The 21513-nt window shown below is 39.6% G+C and overlaps 1 protein-coding gene across 1 annotated transcript in view; it reads right to left on the reverse strand.

Moving 5' to 3' along the window:
• Positions 1–21513, reverse strand: part of RYR2 (ryanodine receptor 2) — an 819632-nt gene that overhangs the window by 45444 nt on the left and 752675 nt on the right. Inside the window, exons 89-96 of the mRNA XM_075556394.1 lie at positions 19286–19390; positions 16691–16772; positions 9441–10738; positions 8768–8832; positions 6424–6571; positions 4482–4568; positions 3670–3888; positions 1940–2070 (exon numbers count right to left, since the gene is read on the reverse strand). Coding sequence (XP_075412509.1) covers positions 1940–2070; positions 3670–3888; positions 4482–4568; positions 6424–6571; positions 8768–8832; positions 9441–10738; positions 16691–16772; positions 19286–19390 — 2135 coding nt within the window. The remainder of the gene's footprint in view (positions 1–1939; positions 2071–3669; positions 3889–4481; positions 4569–6423; positions 6572–8767; positions 8833–9440; positions 10739–16690; positions 16773–19285; positions 19391–21513) is intronic.

The following is a 21513-nucleotide window of genomic DNA, read 5'->3' on the forward strand; positions in this document are numbered from 1 at the left end:
TGGCATGGCACCAAACCACACAAGTACAAGAGGTAGGCTTGATCCCATTCTGATATAATGGATGTTGTTGGTGATAGGTGTCATTTGAGTCAGTTTGAACTCACAGCAATAATATCTGTTAGAGTAGAACTAGCCCCATAAGATTCCTTAGGTTATCAATCTGTAGGGAAATAGATCACCACTGAGTCGGGTGAGCCATTAAACTTCTGGTTAGCAGCTGAACACTCACCCCTCATCCCACCAGGCCTTCTTGTAACGCGTGTGTTGCTGTTAGGCGCCACTGAGTCGGAGCTGACTCACAGTGACCCTCCTTACAACAGGATGAAACGCTGCCTTGCCCTGTGCCATCTTCCCCATTGTTATGTTCGAACCTAGCCTTGCAGCCACTATGTTAATCCGTCTTGTTGACAGTTTCTAGAGTATTTATTTGCAGTATATACAAGGATAAATAAAAAAGTATTGCAATAAAATGATAGAAACCTTTATTAAACAAACATATCAAAATGTAAAGTTCTGAATTCTTAATTCCATCCAGGTTTACACAGTTCTGAAAGTGGTGTTTCTACTATTCCCTGAAAAATTCTGTGCTCCTCTATTTACACCAGGACATAATGGTACTCTGGGATCCTGGAGGGATTCAAATCCCTTCCTTTTTAAATGTTCATTGAGTTTTGAGAACAAAAAGAACTCTGAAAGATGGAAATCAGGGCTGTCGGATACCCGTGTTAAGGCTTTCCAATTAAATCCTCACATCCTTATTATTCTTAGAAAATGAACAAATATATTTCTGTGGTAGGAAAAAAATTCCTTGGTGCAATTTTCTTAACTTCTTTTTCACTACAACAGTTTTCAATTTTCTTAAAATTTCTAAATGATCAGCCCTTTCAATCATTCGGCATCCTTCAGGGAAATCTGTCAAGATTATCCCTTGGAAGATAAAAAAAACCAGTCACCATAATCTTCCGACTGCACCTCTCTTCTTGAATTTAAGTAGCCTGCCAGATCCCCTCAGAAGCCAGTGGCAGCATTAGAACTTAGAGATATATTTTTGGGCGGCACACCAATGAGATTCCGACAAGTGTGCTACTGAAAGAACTTGTCTGCAGCCATCCACTGATAACAGAGTTATGTTGAAACATGTTTCACTTGGAACAAACTTGTGCTTGAATAGACTGTAATTCCAGTAATAACACTGTGGGACCCTCCTGTATTAAATCACTCCATTGGAAAACTCAGAACCATTAGACATGATAATTTTTCAGGAACTAAGTAAATTAATCAACAGAAAGAAAATAAAATTCATTCTTGATTAGTAAACTACTAAAATAATAGCCTGTCAGTAATACTTTTATAGGGTGGAAAATAACCTATTTGTGACAGATTTATCCCTAGAGTAGTAATACTAGTATGGATCTTAATTGTACGAGGTCAAATAATTAGTGTACAAATAATTGTTGTCTGTTTGATGTTATATTACCTGTCAGATTGTTTAGCTAGATTTGTGCTAGGGTATTTGAAGTTTTTGCGTCATACATTAAGAATGTAAAGTTCAATATCTTTGCCTTTAGTGATGCAGCTTTTTCCATAATGAATAATTTTTTGCTTCCTCTGTGCATGTGGATGAGATAACCCCCCACCACAGGCATTGTCCCTCTAGCAGCACACTTCCCTGAGGGCTGAGTAATGGATGTTATGTTCCGTCAGGGCTGTGCAAATGGACTCAAAGTCACTTTTGATTGAGAAATCCAGAGGACAGAAGGGAAAGTCGGCAGCACACATTAAGATGCAGACATACTTACTGCTGCTTTATTTTGTCCTTGTCTGAATAAAACTACAATTGCCTCTGCTCACCTTCTGACACATCTGCAAGAACTCCAGGAAAGTATTTTATGTGCTGACATTCTGGAGCACAAAACACCTCACAGAATTCTTTACTCACTGTGTGTTGATGACGAGTCTATCCCACTGGCCTTTGATATCATCTTCGGAAGGCTGCTCTGTAATATAAAGTCCATCAAACTCCAATTTCCTTGCTACTTCCTTTTCTCGCTTGAAAATCACCAATGGGACCTACATTTGAAAAACAAACATGTCAAAATCGGTTTAAAATCAGTGGGATCTCCTGTGGTTACTATCTTTATAAAAAAGCTTTAGGAAAGAAAGATTTCCCATGTGGTTTGAAAAAGGTAAAAATTGAGTGAAAATGAATCAACTCTATTCAGGCAGCCAGAGGCATCTAGAAGATATGGGAAAAAGCAGAAGATAGAGTAGATGTTATATAGAATGAGTTTATGAGTCTTATGTTTTCCAAAATAGAAACTAATAGATAATTGCACGAATAATAACACTTTTCAATACCGAAGAGAAAAAGATGATTGTGATTGTGCAAAATCACGTTTTTCCTTTTGAATATATCAATACAAAGGGGCTTTAAAAAGTTCTTGGAAAAATAGAGTTAAGAGATAATTGAATTTTTTCCATAATTTTGAAGCCATCTTGTATATGTGCATATATGTATATTCAACATGTATAAATGAAATAAAATACCACAATCTTACTGTTTCAAGATTCATATTGATCAAAGTGCATAGTTTTATTTAAAAACACTCTTTAACAATTCCACTGTCAGCATGCCACATGCTATTCTGAGAACTGTTTTAATTTCAACATCAGCAAAAATCCTTGCCATTTTGCCAAATGCCTGTACAACATACTGATTCTCCTTTACATGAGCAGACTCTCTAAAAGAACTGAAACAAGGAGATAGAGATATTCTGGAATTCCCCTTCCCGCTCCCCTTGAAACAAGGGGACTTTGGAAGAAAAAGGTGAAAGAGGGAGTTCCGAGGGTTTTTCATTCCAGTCTTGATTCTAGACCTGGTTTTCCCAGACTTTTGGAGGATTCACAAGCAGAGGCAGAAGAGCTGGTTAGATAAAAATGTAGTAGTGAAAAAGCATGTTGCTGGAAAATATGAAGAGGCTTGAAAAAGCAACAGGCAACTTCACTCTAACTGGAGAAAACTGTAATTTTTATCCAATTATGTTGTTTCCTTAGCAGGACTCTAGGTAGAGTTTATTTGTAAAGGTGTATGAATTTCTGGGTGAACTGTGACAAACTGTGAAACATTTCTGACAAAGATAGTAGTAGATAGGTAGTGCATAACAAAAATCAACATTGTTGTGGTTTCCAGCTGACATTTATTTAATTCTTTGTCCACTGGACCATTGCTATGAGACATTATGGATGGGTCAAGTTACAGGTGAAATTGTCCATTATATGAATCGTTTTATATATGAGAAAGAAAGCTGCAATAGGAATAGCCTAAGGCCATCTTTCGGGCTGAGGGCAGTGTGGAGCCAATGATTGGCCAACATGGGGATATAAATGCCACACTTCCTCGACCCAACCTGAAAACGTTGAGGAAACACACAGTTTTAAGGCTAGGCCCATGACTACATCCTGTTGAGGCTAAAACCTAACAACTTCTTTGTTTGCCAAACGCTCGGGCTTTCCTTTCTTCGTCCTATGTTGATTCAGAGAATATTCCCTAGTAGGCTTCGTGCACACTAGTTTCCATCTCAGACCTGCTCTCTGGGAATTGCAACCTGCGGCATACATGCGTACACATAAACTCATGCATCCAGATCCCCTCGTGTCTTACTCTCTTACTTTCAAACAGTAGTATCCAATGATGCAGAAGAAAGAAATGACAGTGTGGAGAATAGCTAAAATGCGCAGCGTGGGCTCCATGTAGCCACTGCTCTCCTCCAGGACGTAGTGAACAGCAATGATTCTTTGGGAGTCACTCTCCAGGTTGCTCACTTTGTCATTTTCCCCTGGGCTTCGAGGGGGCAGCTCCTTGCCTTCTACCACAGAGGCTGTGGAGACCTAGTCCAAATCATTTACATTACAGTCAGTACATTAAGATGCTGCAAACGAAAAACAGTGGAATAGAGCCGTTCGGCAAATAATATATCAAGTTGGAGATGAAACCACTGGAAAATGAAAGGACTGAAAGCAAAGATTATAAGAGGATTTTCGAAAACTAGGCGCAAAGAGTGAAAACACTAGAACTCTTCTGAAATTGCGCGAATGTTACCACATGCTACGAGGATTCCAACAGAGTCAGGGGAAATGAGATAACCGCGCTGGATTCGGAGCTAGCCAGACACTCTGGTGGAGCGGAGCTATGGCACGCCAAGATGTGCCCACACATGCATCATTCAGTCACACTGGGCAGCAACGCTGTGGGCAACCCCTCGGCCACAGCAAAGTCCTCATTCGAGCCATTTCTCACATTTCAACTATTTCTTCAGATTAACAACTCCATCCCATTTTAGCTAATAACTGGTGATGCGTTTGAAGCCAGACTCTTCACCAACATGCATTAAAGAGCAGGTTTAATTATACCCCACGATGTCTCAGGGATCTCTACATTCAATTCTGTCCACTTGCAGTGCTCTGCATTAAGATATACATACCTTATAAAACAGCAAGATGAAGTTGATTGCAAAGGCGACAAATAAGGCTAACATCCTCATGTTGTAAAAGTTGCGAGCAAAATAGTTCTGAAGGTGAAAAAAAGAATTACCAAAAGGTCACTGAACCCGGAAATTGAAATCTGACAACAAATAAAGCCATTCACTCATTCACCTGGAAAATGTTTATTGAGGACCTAGGATTTATTCTTAGTGCTATAGATAGAACAGAGAATAAGAACAACACTTGCCGCCAGGAAGGAGACAAATAATAAAGAAGCACACACAGAAATTTGAAACACAACTTCAGGGAATGCTTAATGTTCTGAAGAAAACGCTATCAGGAGAAGGGCATGGCAAGCTGTGGGCTGTTTTAAGATGCAGGTGAGCGGCATGGAGGCAGGTGGTCAGGAAAAGTTTGTCTCTGGAGGTGCTAGGTGCAGACATGACCTGAACACTGTATGGGAATGAGCCTGAGGCACCGTTTGCCCAGAAAATAATACAGATTGATGACTAAACTCTGCCTAGAATCCTGGTAAAGCAATCTTAATACATTTTCTTGAAATATACCAAATGTTTGTTTGGACTTATCCTGAGGAAGTTTTATGAAAATTGAAAATTGCATTGGTGAGAAAAGTGTCGGGAATGTTGCTTCGAGGAATATGCTGCCATCATGAAAATGCACCTGCTCGTGCTTTTATAGTTGCAAGGCACCCATTTTACAGCCTTGATCCTGTCTTTAGATTTCTTTCTCTCTCCCCACATCAGAAAAAATCTCAAAGGACCAAAACGTGAGCCCTTGAGGTTGCCAGAATTGTTGTCTTGATGTGATGTAAATACAAAGCCACAGAGTTATTCAGGGAAGGGTAAAGACACGTAAACAAGTGCCTTCAGAAATGTATTGGCTTAACAGGAAGCAATGTCAAGGAACAATCGCTTGACTTTTTAATATCTTCGTATAAATAGGGGTTATATGATTTTGTAGCAACACCTTTTGGCTCACATATATAGCTCTCTCTCAATCTCTCTCGCTCTCTATCCCTCTATCACTATCGCCATATATTTAGAGGGAGGAGCCCTAGGGTACTGTGAGTAAGTGCTTAGCTGGTAACTGAGTGGAGGGGGTTTGAAGTATAAGGAAGGAAGATGTAACACTCTTCCTATATAACGATTATTGTTCTGGAAAGCCTATGGGGCAACTACACTCTTTTCGATAAGGTTACTATGGGTCAAGTCATGCAGTGGGAAAATGGTTGTTTGGTTTTCTTTACATCATTTTATTGGGGACCCAGACAACTCTTATCACAATCCATCCATTCGTTGTGTCAGCACATTTGTTGCCCTCCCCATTCTCAAGACATTTCCTTTCTATTTGAATCGTTGGGAGCAGCTCCTCATTTTCCCCTCCCTCTCCCACCCTTTCTCCCTCATGAACCCTTGATAATTTATCAATTATTATCATTTTGTCAGGTCTCATACTGTCCGACATCTCCCTTCACCCACTTTTCTGTTCTCCGTCCCCCAGGGAGGGGGTTACATATAGATCCTTGTAATCAGTTGACCCTTTTCAGAAGGTTTGGTTTTTATGAACACAGATGTTAGATTGTATAAAGGAACTTCAAAGAGTTCAAGGGAAATGAAATGAAAGGATAATAGATCTTGGAAGACCTTTAAAATTTATATTTATGTATATGTAAATACAAACACACACATTTACATGACTTTCAAATAGGACTCTCAGGATTTGTTGACTGTGAGTTAGAAACCAAATAAAGAACTCACATCCATGTTGCCCGCTTATGAACTCACTAATTTACATGCATTTCCGTAAGCTGAGGGGCACGTCTGTGAAACGTAGGGTGTATTTCTATCTTCATTCTTGGACTCACTTTTTTATTATGATCTCATTATATAGCAATAAAATATTCATTTTAAGGCATCTTACTAGAAGCTTCTGTTGATATGCTATGATTTTCTTCCAGAATGCTGACTCTGGAACTTCTGGCTCGCCATATCTGTGTGTGTGAAGCTGCCTTAACTTTTGTCTACCCTTGTCTTCTTTGGATTTTTCTTCTTTTTCTCCACCTTCTCCCCTATGAAAACAAATAAAAAGAATATAAGATGTCAAGAAAATAAAGAGGCAACAGGCTGTGTTCAAATATAAAGAAATGACCCAATAATTTAGATGATCGTGTTGTTTGGAAAACTAAGTTCACATTCAATGAATGACCATATTCAGAATTTTAGAATTAGTGGTGAGGTGTCCTGGGGATCACAGCACCTGGCAGATGGGTTATTCAGAGAAATTCAAACCCGAAGAGTATTTTGCTAACTTCAAGAATCTTTATTTTTATAAGCAGCTTCGTCTGTTACAACTTTATAATAAAAAATATTTAACTGAAAAGAAATAACAGTGAAGAATTAATTTTGCTATGACTTTCCAATATGCTTTATTCATGTTACAAATTTAATGTTCAATATTTATATAAAATTTAAAATAGAGGCACATGTATAAAGGATGTCAATGTGGTATTTTTGGATGTAGTTATAGAATTAGAAGCATTGATGGTTAATATTTAAAAATCCTGTGGGTACAAATACAAAACATTCACGGAAGTTTATTTGTGGATATGTATAGTCATGTCTAAGGATCCTGGTGGTGCAAAACATCAGGTGCTAACAGCAGTCAGTGGTTCACACCTACCACCCTGTCTGTGGGAGAAAGACGAGGCTGTCTGTGCCTATAAAATGCATCTCAGAAACCATCTACTTTCACAGGGAGCTGGAACGGACTCTGTGGTAATGGGTTGGGTTTGTTTTGTTGGCGATTTATTCCTATTTTCAAAACCTACCATAACTTTAATCCATATGTAATAGATTTAACACTCATTCATTTTTGTGGTGTGGTGGTTTTGCATTGTTCTGTGATCCTCATGGTTGGTGGTTCAAAACCACCTTCAGTTCCATGGGAGAAAGGCTGGCCTTTCTACTCTCGTCAACATTTACAGTCTCAGAAACTCACAGGGGGTCCCTCTGAGTCAGAAGTGGGTTGATTACAATGAGCTTTTTGGAGATATATATATATATGTATGTATTTGAGAAAACTCTAATAAATCTGGACCTCCATGTTCCAGTACTTCTATCTAATTATTTGTCATCAATCCACCCATCCTTTTCTTTTGAAGTCCACATAAAAATACATTGTGGAAAATGATTTTAAAAAGATATATAACTGCATTAGATAGAGCCTTGGTGGTGTAGCGGTAACTCGCTGGGCTGCAATTCATACAGTTGGCAGTTGAGAACCACCATTAGTTCCATGTGAGAAAGACAAGGCGCTCTAACCTGGTAAACAATCACAGTTTCAGATCCCCACTGAGGGTCACTGTAGTCACCATGGACTCAATGGCAGTGAGGGTTTTTGGCTTTTTGAGTCATTTTTGGAGCTGCTCTTACAACTGATCCAATAGATCTTGGCAATAATGAATATTGCTGACTTTAGAGACCAGGAAATGAAAGCCGATCAATGAAAGCAGCAGAATCGAGGAGAAAAATATAAGATGTTTATGCGAGTAGTGGAATTATTGGCCCCTAAATTTTCCCCAGTATAAACAAGTATTCCTATAAATCTATATAATCTTGAAAAATATGTAAGATTCCATCTTCTCATGACAGAATTATAGGTGCGTATTTTCACTGCCTTAGATCCAGATCTTTACTTATTATTGCTGCTGTTATTTATAATTGTTTTCCGCAATATCAGAGATGTTTGTAAAACAGAACAATTGAACAATCCTGGGCTTCATCCTTGACCTGCTCAATCAGTATCCCTTGGATGGGATCCATGGGTCTGTGGTTTTAATAAAGTCTCCAGGCCACTGTTATGCATGTGGAACTACAAGGATTCTATACATAGGGAACATCTCCTCCCCAAGTCTTTATGCAAAGCAATATCAATATAGTTTCAAGGTAGAACAGTGGCAATGTGTGAACTTGAGGCGCATATTACATATAATCTCTGGAGCTTTTCTCCTGAGAGAGAAACGCAAATGCGATCTTCATAAACTAAGAAGGAAAGGGCTAGAGGGGCAGCTGGGCTTGGCTTTATCACTAGCGCTTGCAATCAGCAGCTCTCCATGGGAACACGAGACTTTGTTAGGAGGCTCCAGGATTCAGGGGAGGCTTTCAGCAGTGTGAAAACATGAGATGTTCTGCTGCTGTTTCCAGAAACAGAACCAAAAAAGGAGAGACTTACTGGCACAAAGCAAAGCACATGAAGCAATACCTACTCAGCTTTCTCAGGTTCCGGTTTGATTTCTTCTTTTACTTCCCTTTCTTCTTTTATCTTCTCTTCCTTGAATGAATCAGTGGGAAAGGAAAATCAGGATAAGCTCTCACCTCTGAATGAGCCACAAGTGACTGAGTTCGAAAGCCAAACTAGCAATGATAGCTACCTGCCAACGTGGAGATGCAATTTCCACACCTGCCTTTCATTGCACTGTTGCAAGCATCTTTCCCTTCGACACATTTACCTACTGCACCAGCAGCATAAACTCTCTGGACTCTTTTCACCGGCTTCATTCACTTCAGAAATATCCTCCTTGATCTGATCCACCGATTAAAGCCCCACTCATCCTTCAAGGTCAACTTCAATCCCACTTCTGAAGTCTTACCCCACTACTCTAAACCATATAGCATTTACACTTTCTCCACAAACACAACCTCGACTATCGCTGTCTAGCCTATTTAAAATGGAATGATTTCCTATTTCTAAGCTAGTTTTCTAATCCCTCTAATGAGGGAAGGCAAAACAATGATTGTTTTAAAATTCTTTAAGAGTCTATCTTTGTTTGCCCCAAAAACCTAATTTCCTTTTGGAAATTTAAGGCACATATTTATGCTACTTTAGCAGAAGTTCACTTTCTGTACCTAGAGAGCTGCTATGAACAGGGGGGAAATTACCTGATTTTTCTCTTGCACCTCCGCGATGGGGACTGTGTTGCTCATTAGTTCACTAAGGCCAGCATTTGGGTTATGTGGAATAAGTTTGTACTGTCCTCCTTCTCTCTTCAGATCCAAACCAAAGATGTCCGAAAGGAGGTCGCTTTCCTCTGTGAGGTCCTTTAAGTCGGCCAGGTCTTCGGCGGGCAGGACAACTTCCATGGGTTTCCTCTCTCCCTCCTCTCCGTCTCCTCTCACCTCATCCTGCGTGGGGTCTGGCATATTAGCTAACAGTTCTGAAACTCTGATCTTTTTGGCACCTTCGACCAGGCTTCCTCCCAGCAACAGGCTACACATGATTCGGAAAAAGCCTCTGAAAACACTGGCGACAAAGTGCAGGAGGCTCAAAACAATACTCCAATAGGAGGCAAAGAAGGCCATGACCATGTCCTTCACGGTCATCTTCTTCACTCTCTTCATCTGCTTTCTCAGACTTTTCAGGCTCAGCATTCTCATCAGCGCTAAGATGTTATATCTGAGGGCAAGCAGGGCCGACTTGATGGTTAGAACAGAAAAGAAGCCCATTCTCGGCTCCTGTTCTTCAGGCTTCTCTTTCTCGCTTTCTTCTTTGTTTGTGGACCTCTCATTCAAGTCTGATTCTGAGATCTGAGCTGCCAGTTGCATTTCAAAGATGGTGTCCTCACAGAAGTTTACGAACAGTTCCATTTTCTCTTTTTCTCCCCCTTCATTGACCACATCAAATATGAACTGTCTTTTGGATTCTTTGACCTGAGGCTTCTCCCACTGAGTCCGACTAGATTCACTGATTTCAAAATAAACCCTCTCAATACGTTTTGCACTCCCCATGATCTCAATGCGCCCCAGGAAGGGCTGAAAGTAATTTAACACGCTCTCTGCTAATTCGAGGAAGGTCTGCAAGCGCGTGTCATTGGGCATGTGCTCCGAGAGGTTTGTCAGGAGGACAGCCACGTTGAAGCTGATGTCCTTTGCAGGCTCATGGAACCGCTTGACAAACTCTTCATAGTCCAGTGTTTCATTTTCATCTGTCTCTGCACAGGACAAAAGAAACTCCGTTTCTGATTGTGTGTAGTGCTTATGGCTCTCCATGGCTTTATGGAAGTCCCTCTTGGAAATCACTCCTTTGCCATCTGGGTCATATTCTTTAAATGTATCCGATGATGTCAAATCCTTTAGTTTTAAGAACATGTCAAAAAATTTGAGAATCATCTCTACATTGCTGGACGATTCCACAAGCATATCCACCATCTGTTTGCCAATCGTTCCATTGACAACGTTGCCTAGGGGTAAAGCAATTGCAATTGTTTAAAATGAATGTCCTTAGTCCGGCCAAAGTGTACAGAGAAAAATAGCAATCTAGTTATAATATCAAGAATAAATCCTTGTTTATCTTTCAGTGTATAAGTTTTAGGAAAAGGACGGATAACTAGTTACTAGTTTTGAAAGCAATTATAGAAACTTTTATATTAACTACCGCTGCAACTATCCTGACGTATAGGAGGAAAAATAGAAAGTTCCTGTCTACCACTGACAACTATACTGATCAAGGATATAACAGATGAAATGATAAAATTAGAGGAAATATGTGGAACAGAATCTCAACCCCCTCCCTCTTTTCTGATGCTCCTCTAATTTACCAAGCATGATGACTTTCGCCAAGGACCATTCTCTCCTGAAAATATGGCCAAAGTAATGGTCTACTATTTTTTTTAAATCACTTTTATGAGATCAAACAGTCAGCCCTTAATAAGAAACAAGGATGAACCTCTAAGGAGGCAAGGAGACTAGTGAAAACAGAACAAGCAGAATGGATCATTGTGAAAAATGTAACTAATGTCACTTAACAATTTAAGAATACATTGTTGATTGGAAATTTAAACTGCTATGTAAAACTACCCCAAAAATACAATAAAACATTTCTTTTAAAAAGGTGATTATAATAATATATGAAAAATCTTAACATGGTAAATCAATCAACCCGTACAAGGATACTTGAACAAAAGCAAATATTTCCCTCAAATCCATTCATGAAACAATGTGTTTTGGCATAATGAAAACAGAGCAGAGCCAGGAAAATGAATTCACTCTAATGTCTTAATAAAAACAAACATTGGTACGCATATTATGGTTGAAGAGATCACTATTCATAATCAACCATTTAATGCTTTTATGTCTGTAAGGAAACTACTCTGCATAATTTCTGATTTCACAAATGAGGAAACAGGAGCTTAGCAAGGCTAATTCAATTGGCCTATTGTGGCAAAGTTAGGTAGGGTTAGTGCCAGGACTTTAAGCCAGATCTTCCAACAGATAGTAAATGGCATGCTCTTTTATATTTACAATGAAAAGTATCTTCCTCTATGTCTTCATTATGCAGACTGTCATTTAGAAAATGTCAGATTACTGATAAGCTTAAAAAAACTACATGTATGCAAAATCATAGAATCATGCTTTTATTTTTTTGACCAGAATGTGTTGTGTAATATAAAGACAGCAGAAGAAAGAAGTGCTGAGGTAAGGTATGTATGATCTCTTTGTAAATCAGCAAACACAGTAGGTCAGAATGCGGATTCTGAAGCCACATGGTGGGTTTCAATGCAGACTTCACAATGTACTAGCTAAACAAGCCTGGGAAGACTCATTAAACTCCCTGCGCCTCAGTATCCTCTTCTGGAAAATGGGGATAATGAGGGTACCAAACACACAGATATATCATTAAAAGGAAAATGACACAATATTATCTGTCACATTACAAGCAGTTCATTTTAAGGTATTGTTACTACTTAGATTAAATTTGATTTGGGATTGATTACGGTAAACAGTTCTTTGGGTTGGTAGGTGTATATGAAGCGATTACTACTGCTTCTAGTTATAAATTTTAAGCAAATGCTGTATCTGTGAAATCCTAGATATGATATACCAACAAATTCTGTTAATGAAGTAATGTGTAACAGTCTAATAAATAGGTAGGGAGAACGAGAAAGAGAGAGGGAGAATACAAGGATTAAAAAAAAAGACTAGGTGTTTATTGGTCATATTAGCACAATAAATGCTTACTGATCCATGGTGTAAAATAGCAAAGCTAATACCAACAGTAGCACCACCGATAGATGAGGTGCTGGTTAAAGGAGAGGCTCTGGGTGATAGCATGTTTGACATTTTCCAGCAGTTTTGTCAGGATGACAAGTATAGGGAAGCTGGTTGGCTGGTCCTTCTTACAATGGACAGTGATGATCTCAGAGCCTCAGAAGCACACCTTGGGTTCTGACTAACAGATTTCAAAGTTTCCCCTAAGATACAAAGGAGAGCCTTCTCTCCTCTAGTAAAAGAGCTGACATTGCTGAGAACCAGGTCCAGAGTCTCATTATGCAAGTGGCTGAATTACAACATCAGCTGAATTGCAGATCTAGAGCAGTGTCTGATACCAAAGTGAGGGCATTGATCAGGAAAAGTTGGGACCATGAAACATGGGATGGGAACATATGGGCTGATGATCTAGAAGAGGAGGATATTGAGCCTCTAGAGGCAATGGACCCACCCCAATCAATGGATTCACTCCTCCCAGCTGAGGGTATTAATCCACTATCAATAAAACAACCCACACCTGAGCAGATTAGCTGAACTGTCCAGGCTCAGATGCCAGGTGGGGCTGCATCTGTAGCATTGCCTGAGGAAGATGCCTTACAAGATATTGCTGAGAGCACCCAGGAAACGCCCTCACCATCTATTATTTCCTCTAGACCTGAAACTAAAATTAAGGCTCAGAAAGTTCCAAAGGGTGAGGTTGAGATGATTACCCAAGAAGCGTACTATACTCACAAAGACCTGCTCGAGTTTTCAAATACGTACAAGCAGAAGCCTGGGGAATATCCCTGGGAATGGTTATTGAGGATGTGGGATACTGGTTCAAGAAATGTAACATTAGACAAGTTTGAATTTCTGGATATGGGACCCCTGAGCACAGATTCTTCCTTCAATGTCTCTGTGAGAGAGGCTAAGAGAGGATCTAATTCCTTATTTGGTTGGTTCACTGAAGCATGGGCTGCCAGATGGCCTAGATTAGAACAACTTGAGGTACCTGATCTACCTTGGTACACTGTAGAGGAAGGCATCCAAAACCTTAGGGAAACTGGTATGTTGGAATGGATCTTCAAGATATTCCTATAGACCCCAAAAGGGGGTGTCCTGAGGACATACCCTTCACCACAACCATAAAGAACACGTTTGTGAATAGGGCCCAACATCTCTGAAGACTTCTGTAATTGCTATTTCATGTGCACCAGGATTAACAGTGGGCACTGCCCTAACCGAACTCTGACATTTGTCCACTGTGGGGCTGATCGTGCCCTGTGGTGGTAGAGGGCAGCTGGTAGCACTGAATCAACAGAGACAGGGTAGGCATGGTTATAATAGACAGCAAGGTTTCCACAGTAATCAAAGCAATCTGTCTCGTGTGGAATTATGGCATTGGCTAGTTAGCCACTGTGTCCCAAGGAATGAACTAGATGGGAAACCTACTAAATATTTACTTGATCTGTACAGGTGAAAGAATGGTAGATCAGGTGAACAGCAGAACAGACAGTCACGATCGCTCAATCACTTCCCGGACCTGAGCCAGTTTACAGAAACACAACCCCTTGAATGAAGGGAAGGCTGGGTCCCTTTGAAGGAGGACCCTGCTATATCATCGAGGTCTATATTGTTAGTCTTTCTCCTAGCCTTCCCCTAAAGGACCTGCGGCCTTTCACAAGAGTGACTGTTCATTGGAGTGAAGGAAATAATCAGAATTTTCGGGGATTACTGGACACTGGCTCTGAACTGACACTAATTCCAGGGGACCCAAAGTGTTTCAAAGGCCTTCCAGTCAGAGTGGAGGCTTATGGAGGTCAAGTTATCACTGGAGTTTTAGCTCAGGTACGCCTCACTGTGGGTCCAGTGGGTTCCTGGACCCATCCTGTGGTTATTTCTCCAGTTCCAGAATGCATCATTGGAACTTAGTAACTGGCAGAACCTCCATATTGTAACATTGCAATACTCAGTCTTGCATACTTAGCAACATTGCATACTTAGTAACTGGCAGAACCTCCCTATTGGATCCCTGAAATATGGAATAAGGGCTATCATGGCAGGAAAGGCCAAGTGGACACCATTAGAACTGCCATTCCCTAGGAAAATAGTAAGCCAGTGGTCAATATATGGTGTGTTTCCAATAGCCAGAATTCATGGGTCCAGGAACCAAGGGGTGGAAGCTGGAGTGGCACCACTCACTATTACTCCTAGTGATCCCCTTGCAGCATTTTTGTTTCCTGTTCCAACAACCCTGTGTTCCTCAGGCCTGGAGGTCCTGGTCCCGAAGAAAGGAGCTCTCCCACCTGGAAACACAGCACGGATTCCACTGAACTGGCAGCTGAGAATGCCCCCTGGCCACTTTGGGCTTCTCATGCCTTTTGGATCAACAGATCAGGAAGGGTGTCACTCTACTGAGTGGTGTGATTGATCCTGATTACCAAGGAGAAATTGGACTGGTGTTACATAATAGAGATAAAGAAGAATATGTCTGGAATCCAGAAGATCCCATAGGCCGACTCTTAGTGTTACCATACCCTGTTATTAAAGTAAATGACAATCCTGACAGGACGTTTAAGACCCAGACACCTCAGGAATGAAGGTCTGGGTCACCCCACCAGGCATAAAAACCACAGCCACCTGAGGTGCTTGCTTAGGGTAATTCAGAATGGGTAGTAGTAGAAGGTAGTTCTACTTATCAGTTACGACCATGTGATCAATTGCAAAAGCGAGGTTAATGATTGCTTATTGTATATCTTTCTTTGTTCATGTATGATATATCAGGTACAATTGGACACAGTGTGTTTTCATTTATATGTATGATAGATGTTTGATGTTAAGAATAAGTGTGATTTCATTAATGTCCGAAATAATATATTGCTAAAGAATTGTGTACAGGTGCCAAGTTGGCAAGGGGTAGATTCAGATAGTTAACGTTTATTGTGCCAACATGGCCAATGAACACATGTGCGATTAATTGAAGGGCGGAGAGATAAGTGGCTCAGTGATCCTCGCCTTTCTTGTCTCTTGTTCTTTAATCATTGGACCAGTGTGTGACTGCCTTGCTTGTTCTGTGTCTCAGTTTGCAAGCTACACTACCCATGGGACACCTAACCCATGGATTGTGTCACTGTAATTTGAGATTACTTCAAGACCTGCTTCGCCACACTACTGGAATATACACATCTTGAGATGGGGACTGTCAGACCCTGTTATATGGCTGACTGTTGGTGACCTGCCTTGCTGTTTTTTGCCTGTGACTAGATAGCCTGAATTGCTCTACAGAGGACTACCTGGCGGCCCTCAAGTCTTGAAGGACTGCCAGTGTCTCACAGCTGTTTCATGGGAGTGAGTTACACCGAGTCATTTGTACTGCTTCATTGATTAATTAGCTGTTTATTTCTTATGTTATATATCTATCTATATAAATAGATACAAATTATTAGGGCTCTGGTTTTGTTTCTCTAGAGAACCCCATCTAAAATACTATGTAATAAAATAACAGTAATTCCTGGGTTACTTGATCTTACATATATGATTTTATTGAATTTACAAGTAAGTACTTTATGTTCTTCTATTGTTAACTCGATTTCACAGAAGAGGACAAGGAAGACCTATCTTGTCCAGAAGTCACACTGTAAGGAAAGGGGAAAGCCAGGGTTGGGAGCCTGGATTCTAATGGCAACCCCCCCCCCCCCCCCTGGCAGCTGCCTGAGAGATTAAGGCCCTCCCAGCACTCCTTTCCTCTAATGCTTTAAGAAACCCATGGGAGTTGCAATGTGTGATCTCAAGAACAGCTATTCACATACTCGGAATTTATCCAACTGGCTACAACCCGCATCAATTAAAGATATGTATGTGCATGCATATACACAAAATTCTTCTTTACATATTATCTGAAAGGCTTATTTTATTATATCACCGTGAAATGAAAAGTGCTACTGCTTTCATTTGGTAAGAGATGCACTAAGATAGATAGTCAGGATTTTCTTTTTTAAAAAGCCTTTGATGTGACGAGAGTAATAAAGTAAGAAATCAATGCCAGGTAGCTGTCACTTCCTAGTACTTGTTATCATTCTTTACAGCATTCTGATTCCAAAAGCAAGCACACCGTGACCCTTAAAATAAAAGTATAAAAGCAAATTGCAAATATAAATCAAAATTACCTTCTAACATGGACAGCAACATAACCACCATATCCTTCTGGAGATCCATTAGTTCTTTTAATAGCTCAATCTGGCTGGAATCCTGAAAATATTAACACAATGAAATTGAAATTAGCTGAGGAAACCAAGCAAGAAGAACACCATTTCTTTTTCTCACATAAAAACTGATACTACCTAAAGTATTGTATTATGAAAAGAAGACTAAGCCCAAGTGCACAGTTTATGAAAGCAAGACTTCAGAATTAGAGTCCCTACTTCAGATGTTAAATCGTAAACTTCCTGTACAGATGACTTGGGCCTTGGGTCTCCACTCTGCACTTCCACCTTCATTCCATATGGTATATATATACATACACACACACACACACACACATATATATATGTATATATATATTTTTTTGCATGATGCCTTATACCTGGTCCCTTTGGCACCTCGTGATCGCCCTGGCTGGTGTGCTTCTTCCATGTGGGCTTTTTTGCTTCTGAGCTAGATGGCCGCTTGTTCACCTTCAAGCCTTTAAGACCCCAGGCACTATCTCTTTTGATAGCCGGGCACCATCAGCTTTCTTCACCACATTTGCTTATGCACCCATTTGTCTTCAGCGATCCTATCATGGAGGTGTGCAGCCAATGATATGATTTTTTTGTTTTTGATGCCTGATAACTGATCCCTTTGGGACCACTCGATTTCTTTATTTTAAGAAGACCTGTGGGTGCAGAAGTTGAAGTGCTTGCTGCTAACCAAAAGGTCAATGGTTTGAACATGCCAGCTGTTTCATGGAAGAAAGCGAGGTAGTCGCTCTTTCACAGTGGTCACATGGACAGAGTAGAAGTGCCTTGTGGGTTTCCAAGACTGTGACTCTTTACAAGGTTGCAACAGCCTTTATGGCAGTCGACTTCCAGAAAGCACAGTCGTGAAAGCCCTATGTGGCAGTTCGACCCTGCCCTGTGGGATCTCTATGCTCTGGAACCGACTCGTTGGCAGTGGATTTGTTGGGTTTTGATGGTTTTTTATTTTTGTTCCCTCATTATTTACTGCTGCTATATCTTACATAATAGTTAGCTTAGTCTGGAAAAACAAGGCTCATGAGCTAAATTTATATTAATCTAAGCAAACATATTCCATAAATCTAACAATATATGTATGTAAGTACAACCTATAATAATAGTATACCTTATTTACCAATTTCATTGAGTTCTCTAATATTTCTCCTGTTAAATTTTATGGATTTTTTCTTTTGATTATTTTCACCATCACTTTTTCTTTATACTAAGACATTTGATCTGCATCACACATATGCCCAATATCTAGAAATATGTGGCATACTTATTTCTATATACCAACCTCACATATTGTCAAAATTTCTTTTAATTCCAGATACCCGTTTGCCTTTTGAAAATTATAAACAGGCATTTTATTTTCACCTGGGTTGTGTTACTAAATTCCTCAAGAGCTGAAACAATAACAGCTTTTCATTTCAAATAGATATCACCTTAGTTCAGTCTACAACTTTCCGGGTAACAGTAGATGCTAAAATAATCAAAATGCATAGTAATGATACTTCTTTTATGAGTGTACAGAGTTTTTCCTGTTGATTTCTTTTAACTTACTAAAGTATCGCCTGTGCCTTATGAAAGAATGATGGGTTTTACATATTTCGCTCAAGTGCCCAGTAATTAGATATGTTTCCATACAAATCGCAGGTGGCAGAATTGAGTACACTATGTGGTGGAGAGAGGGTGGGTAAGGGAAGCGGAGGCTTGGCTGAAGTGCAAGGGAGAAGTAAATGAGTAAACTAAGAGGGGACTTCACTCTCAATCTTCCAAATGTAATTCTAAAATTCTGTCTTTCACTTGATCACCTGGCAAACACCTACGTCCTGAGAGATCATACCTTCAGGGCATACAATCAAACCCCAAGACATTAAATAGGTATACTTACTCATGTTTTATATTAACTATTTGCCTAGTCATACATTTCTTAATATTAATTGAATAAATACAGCAGTAGGAAACAGGATGGTTATAAAGATGCACTTTCAAATTAATTGTTAAAACATTGTGAAAATATGTATATTCTTTTTGGATAGTTTTTCCCCTTGACTTCCACAAAGTTAAATTTCTTATTAATGAGGAAATATCATCTACTGAGAAGAATTGTTTGTTTACAAACCTATGAGAAAATTGCTTTCCTTTAACAAGTCATACTAACAGGCTACAAGTCCTTTTATAATGATCTACAGTGGGGATGAAAATTTCAGTAAGCAACTATCGGAAAACAGGTATTTGAAGCACTGTATCTTTTAAAATATTTGGAGACAATTTGGTTTCATTTCTTCATTCCATTTAATTGCTTAATATCCTTCTTTTGACAAATTTTAATAATGGAACCCTGATATTCTCAGCTTGCATGAAATATGTGTGTGTATCTGAATGTCAAGTAAATTTATATATATATATATATATAATATGTATATTATATATATGTCAAGTAAAATATGTATAAAGAAATTATCTAAGAAGACCCTTTTAAGTTTGTTGGTGATTGCAGATCATCAATGCGTGGGTTAAGAGGGTAGGAGGCAGGTAATTTACCTGAGACAGCTTCATTTGCATGTGTGCAAAGACATGAAGAAAACCCACCACGGCATCCCACAGCCTGCTGTGTGCCAAACTCTGCTGATTCCCAGTGCAGGGACCCTGAAGCATAAAAATCCAGACAACAATTATTCCAGGGAATTTAATTACCAAAAATGATTACGGTAAGAGGGAAAATGAACTTAAGTTTTATATGGCATCTTTTAACATGCTACTGAAAGTGAAGGAACCCTCAAGGAAAGAAAGATTTATAGTCATGATTATCATGTCTATTAATAGTTTTTCAAGACTATACATATTCTGTTTCTAATGAATAATAAAACATCGACACAACAAAATGATGAGCCAATACCCTGTTATCTGGTACCATTCAGTTGTGGTTATTAAGTCAAATTAATCAGTAGCCATTCCTTTTTTGGGAAAAGAACCTGATAACATCCTCTTCCTAAATAGTAACCTGGATTATATAGAAGAAAAAGAAAATCCCCTGCAATATTTTCTTTTACAAAAATAAATTAAAATATTGTAATAACTGTGCAACCACTGAGAATTTAAAAGATGAGTGATTGGCTGTTCCCACATGAACCGAGAAGTCACCGCAGTCAGAAGGTAACTTTGAAGTGTAACACTAAAGCGAGTGTGTTTCAGACAATTTCTATTTCCCCAGGGGAAATTCTATCTATCACTCAGGTTTGAAAACATTTATTAGTCATGTTATTGGGGGCTCATACAGTTCTTTTTAAAATACATACGTATGTGCACTGTGACAAGCACATTTTACCAACCATAAAAATACATCACAGGGATTTTTGTTTATTAAACACACACACACGTAGAGCACAGTTTAAAAACACTAGTCATTTTGTTCTTTTCAACAAACGATCACAAGAAGCTCAGAATGGAGAGTACATGCAAACATTTCAAATTTCCCTTTGCAAGCAATTACTTGGAAGATGCCTGCAATGAAAATCCTAACAGATGTTGAGATGGAACTTTTTCCCCAGGTCAGCTCCTACTGACACCATTACAACCTATAAAAAAACCACCATGTCCCAGCAGCCATCTAGCTCAGAAGAAAGAAGGCCCACATGGAAGAAGCACATCAGCCGGTGTGATCATGAGGTTTCGAAGGGATCAGGTATCAGGCATCAAAGAAAAAAATGAAACCATTGTGAATGAGTGGGAATGCAGAGAGGGGACCCAAGACCCATCTATAGGCAACAGGATATATTCTTACAGAAGGGTTTCAGGAAGGAGATGAGTCAGTCACGGTGCAGTGTAGCAATGATGAAACATACAACTTTCCTCTAACTCTTTAATGCTCCATTCTCCCCCTGCCATCCGCCCACCCACTATAATGATCCCAGTTCTACCTTAAAAATCTGGCTAGACCAGAGGATGTACACTGGTACAGATAGGAAATGGAAACACAGGGAATCCAGAACAGATGATCCCTTCAGGACCAGTGCTGACAGTGGCAATACTGGCAGGGTAGAGGGAGGGTGAGGTAGAAAGGGGGAACCAATTACAAGGATCTACATATAACCTCCTCCATGGAGGATGGACATCAGAAAACTGGGTGAAGGGAGACATCAGACAGTGTAAGATATGACAAAATAATAATAATTTGTAAATTATCAAGGGTCATGAGGGAGTGGGGAGTGGGGAGGGAGGGGGAAAATGAGGAGCTGATACCAAGGGCTCCAGCAGAAAGCAAATGTTTTGAGAATGATGATGGCAACAAATTTACAGATGTGCTTGACATAATGGATGTATATGGATTGTGAAAAGAGTTGTATGATCTCACAATAAAAAGATTAATAAAAACCCAAAACTATGTCCTAAGTATGTCAATATTCCAACATACTAATCTCAACACCCCAAGAGAATGAATAAAAATAGATATTCCCACCTTAAGGAATGAAAATGTTTTAAAAGAGAGCCTAGGAGGAATCCATATCCTATGTGCCATGGAAGAGGAGAGCGGGGTGGCTTTCTCATATAAGAAGAAGATTTCAGGAGAACCATTGAGAGAGTGGTGTTTCAGTCTCATCAATTGGGTAGCAGAAATGTCTTGTGTTAGAAAGTGTGGCAGAGAATGGGAGGAGAGAGTACATTCTACAGTTCAAAAAGAGGAAAGATGTGTATCTCTGACAGGTCCACAATGGGCTGCCTGGGCACACTACTGCTTCCATGTAGTTACACAATTTCTTGTCAATTTGATA

Source organism: Tenrec ecaudatus, chromosome 8 (genome assembly GCF_050624435.1).
Source record: "Tenrec ecaudatus isolate mTenEca1 chromosome 8, mTenEca1.hap1, whole genome shotgun sequence".
Lineage (NCBI taxonomy): Eukaryota > Metazoa > Chordata > Mammalia > Afrosoricida > Tenrecidae > Tenrec > Tenrec ecaudatus.